Here is a 6,678-nt window from a genome sequence, read left to right as displayed (position 1 = left end):
CATCAAGGCACCCATCAATCAAGGAAGGCATTGGCTATAATAGGTATGATGGAAAGGCCAATGGAAGGAACATGATCAATGGTGTGCCTTGTGTGAAGTTCAACAAGGGTGTTGCTCTTGATGAGCTTATATGCAAGGCCAACAACAAGGTCTACATTCCCAAGATCCAACCTACAAGTGACAAGACAATCAAGACGAAGCAATCCGAGGCCTCCAAGCCACAAGCACCACTTTCATGGTGCTATGCTAGTGACTATATGTGTTGTTGGGGGCAAGGATGGCAAGATTGTGTATGTTGGTACCCAAAAGAGGAAGAAAATTATGAGAAGTGTTTGGGTGCCCAAGTTTTATGTGACTAACCCCCTAGGACCCAAATCCTTTTGGGTACCTAAAACAAAAGCTTGATTTGTCTTTGTAGGAATATTCCTCTAGTGGAACAAGTTGGGTGTTGGATAGTGGATGCACCAATCATATGACCGGAGAGAAGGACATGTTCATGTCATTCCAACCAAGTCATGATCAAAGTGGGAATATTGTGTTTGGTGACAATGGAAAAGAAGAAGTTCTCAGTTTAGGTAAAATTGCTATATCAAATGATAATTCCATTTCAAATGTTTTACTTGTGAATTCGTTGAGATACAATTTGTTGTCTATCTCACAACTTTGTGAGATGGGTTACAATTGTCTCTTTACGGATAAGGGTATGGAAGTCTACAGAAGGGATGATTCCTCTATTGCATTTATGCGTCATTTAAAAGGGAAACTCTATCTAGTTGATTTCACATCAAATAGAGTAAATCCCAAGACCTGTTTAATGGCAAAATCTAGCATGGGTTGGTTATGGCATCGCCGACTTGCCCATGTTGGGATGGGGAACTTGGCCAAACTTCAAAAAGGTGAACACATCCTTGGACTAACAAATGTTTCTTTTGAGAAAGATAGGATTTATACCGCATGCCATGCGAGAAAGCAAGTTGGAGCTAAACACCCCATCAAGAATGTTGTAACAACCGAAAGGACATTGGAGTTGCTTCACATGGACATATTTGGATCTGTCGCTTATATAAGCATTGGTGGTAACAAATATGGTTTCGTAATTGTTGATGATTATTCTCGTTTCACTTTGGGTATTCTTTTTGCATGAAAAGAGTGGAGTCCAAGGTATCTTCAAGAAGTTTGCAAGAAGAGCTCAAAATGAGTTTGATGTCAAGATCAAGAGAGTTAGAAGTGACAATGGGACGGAGTTCAAGAACACCAACATTGAAGAGATTCTTGATGAAGAAGGAATCAAGCATGAGTTTTTGGTTCCATACACTCTACAACAAAATGGTGTTGTGGAGAGGAAGAACCAAACACTCATAGAAGCCACAAGAGCAATGTTGGATGAGTATAAGACTCCAACCACCCATTGGGCGGAAGTGGTCAACACGGCATGCCATGCTATCAACCACTTATATCTTCACAAGAAAAGAGAAAAGACCGCCTACGAACTTCTAACTGGTAAAAAGCCTAAGGTGCACTACTTTAGAGGTTTTGGATCCAAGTGTTTCATACTTAATAAGAAATCCAAAAGCTCAAAGTTTGCACCAAAGGTTGATGAAGGCTTCATGCTTGGTTATGGTACCAACGAACATGGATATCGTGTTTTCAATAAAACCACCGGTTTGATTGAAATTACGGTAGACATGACTTTTGATGAAACCGACGCCTCTCAAAAGGAGCAAGTCAATGTTGAGATTGTAGGTAATGAAGAAGCTCCACACAAAGCAATCAAGAAGCTTGCCATTAGTGAAGTAAAGCCCGTCGAAGACGAAGATGAAGACCATGTTGTGCATGTTGATCTTGATCCAACCATTCATCATGTTTCATCCAATGAACATGGTGAAGCTTCTGCAACAAGAAATAATCAAGATGGGAGATCAAATGATGCACAAGGTCATTCTCATGAAGATGGTGTCAACAATGAGCAAGCTCAACCTCAACTCAACAATGAAGAAAGAAGTGAAGTCAACCCTCCACAAGCTCATGGTTGTGATCCTCCAATTGATCATGACCATGATGATGGCGATGATAGCCCCATCCAAAGATCAACACAAGTGCCACATCCTAGAGTGCATCAATCCATTCAACGGGATCATCCCATTGATAATATATTGGGGAGCATTTGACGAAACCAAGATTCCACTTTTGTGTGACAACAAGAGTGCCATTAAGTTGGCAAACAACCCTATAAACCACTCTCGAACAAAGCACATAAACATCTGGCATCACTTTTTGAGAGACCACGAAGCCAAAGGAGATATCACTATTCACCATGTGAGCACTGAAAAGCAACTAGCCGATATCTTCACAAAGCCCCTAGATGAGTCAAGATTTTGTCCTTTGAGGAGTGAACTAAATATTATTGATTCTCATAACATGGCTTGATGTCTTGCACACACTTTGTTTGATCTAGTTAGGAGAAAAGAATTATCGAGGACCGAATACTAAGGTACCCAAAGAGGAGGAGATAATAACCATCAAACATTGACGGTTCTAAACAGGCAAGAACACGACTACATCTCTTGCCCAACGACTGAGGGTTAACTTTGCCTCATCCAACCCCTACTAGCTGGTTCCGCCATGTTCGACCCCTGAGGGCAGGCTTTGCCTCGCCTGATGTCCAGGGGCAGGCTCCCCCTCACCCGACATCTGTGCGCTGCCCCTTCATAACTATGCACGCAGATAAGGCGGGGCACTCAAGTCAACCACAATACCGAGGACCATACCCTGCATACCTATGGGAAAGTACCATTAGGATATGACCAGACGGGCGCTTTAAGCCCTTCCAGGCATATCAGAGCCCAAACAGTGTTGTGGTGCCAACATTTGTCCTATAGTGTTATGGGCGCCGGCATTTGCCTTCGGACACGAATCTTGACAGAAACATACGACAACTACTATGGTCTAGGAGGAAACTCATGCCATCTACAGTAACGAACGTAGGGTCTCTACGCCATCTGCTCCACGTAGGGTCATGGCTCGGCACCCTGGTGCGTCGCGCCACCCGTCGAAGTGGGATGGGACGTGACCACTTGCTGAACGAAGCCAGAGCATGGCCCTATCAGGATCAGCGAACATGCTATCCTTGGTACCGTTTGCCATGTCAGCAAGGTAGGCTCAAAGGAAAAGGAAGACCTGGCACCTTCGAAGGACTTTCTTTGCCTCTGGTTTTTCTTTTTTCTCCCATCTGTAATCCCTGCTCCCCCTTAATCTATAAAAGGGAGGGCAGGGCACCCCACTAACGGATCGATTCCTCACACATCACACCACATAGCTAAGTAGCATCCAAGCTCTTAGCATCTGTTAGACCTTTCCATCAGAGACTTGGGACCTGTCCCTCTCTCACCCATTTGTACCCCCTACTATGAACCTTTTAGTGCTAATAACATGAGAAGTGGTTGCAAACTGGACGTAGGGACATTCTGCCCAAACTAGTATAAACCTTATGTCTTTTAGCACACCATCCGGGCCCAATGCGCAATAAATACAAATTTACTCTTTGGTGTTTACTCGAAACACTGATAGTTGGTAAGCCAGGTAGGGGACCTTTGCGTGTTCCGATGTTAACATCAGGCCACGGATGGCTAGCTATAGAATCAGCTGGGTCCTGGGCGCACACGTGCGCTTTGGTGACCTGGACTTCATCATCATGGTGGGAGGAGAGTTGGTGTTGGCTCACGCCACCATCCAACCTCTCCCCTCCATCGGCCTCAACTACGGGAGGCTTGAGCGCTAGCTCGGCATCTCCCTTAAACCCTAGCCGTCCAGGGAGGACCCATGTCGCCTCACCATCTCTCCGAAACACCCCGCACGGAGCGCCCCAATAGTGCTTTCATTCGGTCTCCACAACACCACGGCGACCGCTAGCCACCTTGTGGCACAACGCATGATCCCATTCCCTGTGAACAACGAGTTCGTGGGGATGATCGAACATGTCACAGAATCTCTCCATGACCTCCTTGTAGAGGAGCCAGGGTCACCCTCTGGCTCTAACTGCAGCAGGGGGAGCCATCACCCCTCTTGGAAATGCTTCATGATGGGTACCCCCAAGGGACACGTTGAAAGCGTCTCCAAGGAGGAGGCTACCCCGGCAAACAACCTCAGCGACGAGGCTGAGGGAAAAATAGTGGGCCCACCTCACATGAGGGTGGAACAGTTGAAAGCCCGACACCGAGAGATCAATGAAGCATGACTCCAGCTCGAGCAGGAATGCGCAAAGCTTGATCGGGAGATCGAATGCCACAGAGATGGTGGGCGCGCACGTGCCATGGCCCACGACGTGAACCGGAGGATCATTGTAGATGATGAAGCCCTCCCTCGCTTCGCCTAGGCAAGCCAGAACATCACCGTGCTCCATGGCCTTCCAGAGGCCACAACGCCCGAGGACTGTCGGGCCCACCATGAGATTCGCACGCTACTTGAGCGTGCGGCGGCGCAGCAGGCAAAAAGTTCATTGTCTTGGCGACGTGAACTCGACGTCAGCCAACGAACGCTCTCCGAGCGGTCCGGCCAGGATGCGTCGGTCCACCAGGCATCGTAGGGCGGCAGGCAGCGCACCCTAGTCCCGGTACATCAGCGTCTCGGCCACAACCGTGATGCACGCAGCACCCTCAACACCTGTAGATGTACCTATGGCGACCCGAGTGAAGGAGCCCACCGAGGTTATCATCCACGTCGCGGTGGATGTTATGACAGTAGTGAGGACCGAAGCCCAAGCCCTGGCCTACTAGGCCCTCAATCCTTCGGCCATCACATCCTCAACGCTGCTTTCTCGCTGAGGTATCGACCACCGACCAATATCTTGAAGTACTCTAGGGAAACAAACCCCGAATTATGGCTCGAAGACTATCGACTTGTCTGCCAAGCCAGTGGTGCGGATAATCACGACTTCATTATCCGCAACCTTCCACTGTTCTTAGCCGATTCGACATGAGCGTGGTTGGAACACCTGCCATCCAACGCATTCCAAAGTTGGGCGGATCTGAAGGAGATCTTCGTGGGGAACTTCTAGGGCACAAACAAGCGCCCTAAAACCCATGGGACCTCAAAAACTACCAGTAGAAGGCTAGAGAAACCCTCCGTGGGTATATCCAGTATTTCTCCTGGCAATGCAATGAGCTACCTAATGTTGTCGACGTCGATGTTATAGGAGCTTTCCTGTTTGGGACTATCTGCGAGTCTTTGGTTCATAAGCTAGGACGCAAGGGCCCGCGAACCACCAAGGAACTCCAGGACATCGCCACCAGCCACGTCTTAGGAGAAGAAGCGGTCGGAGTGATCTTTGATTGTCTCAAGGGCAAGGCAAGTTGGGACAAGGGCACCGGTGAAGGCACCTCCAATCGTTCTACCAAAAGGAAGAACAAGAAGCAACGGTGCGAGGACTCACTCGTGGCCACTACTACCCACAAGGGTGGTCGAAAGTCCATGGAGGGCACTCCAAACCATTTCGAAAAACTACTCGAGGGGCCATGCTTGAACCATGCCTTCCCAGTTAAGCATCTATACAAGGACTGCAGCGTAATGAGGCGGTTCTTGTATGAAGGCCCCAACAAAGGGGAGCACGGAAAGGACCCTGCCCCTACTGCGAATGACGATGAGGAGAAGGACGATGGCTTTCCGACACCAGATGATTGCCTCACGATCTTTAGAGGATTGGCAGCCAATGACTCCAAACACCGTCAGAAGGTCGCGCGCTACGAGGTCTATACAACTGAACCGGCCACACCTACCTTCCTCTGGTGGTCTGAGTCCACCATAACCTTTGATCAGACTGACCATCTAGAGAGCGTCCTACATCTGGGGAGATATCCGCTCATGGTCGACCCAATCATCGACACGAAGCGGCTCACCAAAATACTGATGGATGAAGGCAGTGGCCTCAACATCATGTATGCCAAGACGCCCAATAAAATGGCCATCGATCGGGCATGCATCCGCCCAACCCGAGCACCTTTCCATGGCATCATGCCCAGAAAGCAAGCCATACCACTTGGGTAGATCGATCTGCCCATTACCTTCGGGGATCCATCCAATTATAGGACGGATACCCTCACCTTCGAGGTGGTCGGGTTCCCCAGAACCTTCCACGCCATCCTGGGACGTCCATGCTACGTGAAGTTCATGGCCGTCCCCAACTATACATACCTCAAGCTAAAAATACTAACCCCTGGCGGGGTCATCACCGTCGGCACCTCCTTCCAGCATGTCTATGAGTGCGAGGTCGAGTGTTGTGGTCACGCTACAGCAATCATTGCCTTCGGAGAGCTCGCCGCCATCAAGAAGGAGGTCACCGAAGAAGCGCCCGACACCAAGAAGTTGACTAGGTCCTTTGAGCCTACGGAGGGCTCTAAAGAGGTCCTCATAGATCCTGGCAGCCCCAACGACAAGGTGGTGCACATTGGCACCATGCTTTCCTCTAAATAGGAAAATGCGCTCGTCGACTTCCTCCGCACCATCAAGGACATCTTTGTGTGGAAACCCTCGAACATGCCAGGCATCCCGAGGGAAGTCGCTGAGCACACCTTGAAGATCCATTCAGGCTCTAAGCCGGTAAAATAGCACTTGCGTCGCTTCGATGAGGGAAATGCAGGACCATCGACGAAGAGATCACAAAGGTTTTGGTAGCCGGATTCATCA

General features: G+C 48.8%; 1 protein-coding gene across 1 annotated transcript; it reads left to right on the top strand.

The window, feature by feature from the left end:
* The first annotated feature begins 6,162 nt into the window (after positions 1-6,162).
* LOC136536218 (uncharacterized) lies at positions 6,163-6,465 on the top strand. Its single transcript, XM_066528583.1, has one exon. The coding sequence runs from the start codon at positions 6,163-6,165 to the stop codon at positions 6,463-6,465; it is 303 nt and encodes a 100-aa protein (XP_066384680.1).
* The last annotated feature ends 213 nt before the right edge of the window (positions 6,466-6,678 follow it).

The sequence above is a fragment of the Miscanthus floridulus genome, chromosome 2 (genome assembly GCF_019320115.1).
Source record: "Miscanthus floridulus cultivar M001 chromosome 2, ASM1932011v1, whole genome shotgun sequence".
NCBI lineage: Eukaryota > Viridiplantae > Streptophyta > Magnoliopsida > Poales > Poaceae > Miscanthus > Miscanthus floridulus.
The sequence above is the reverse complement of the archived record's forward strand: the minus strand, read 5'-3'. Positions and strand labels throughout refer to the sequence as shown.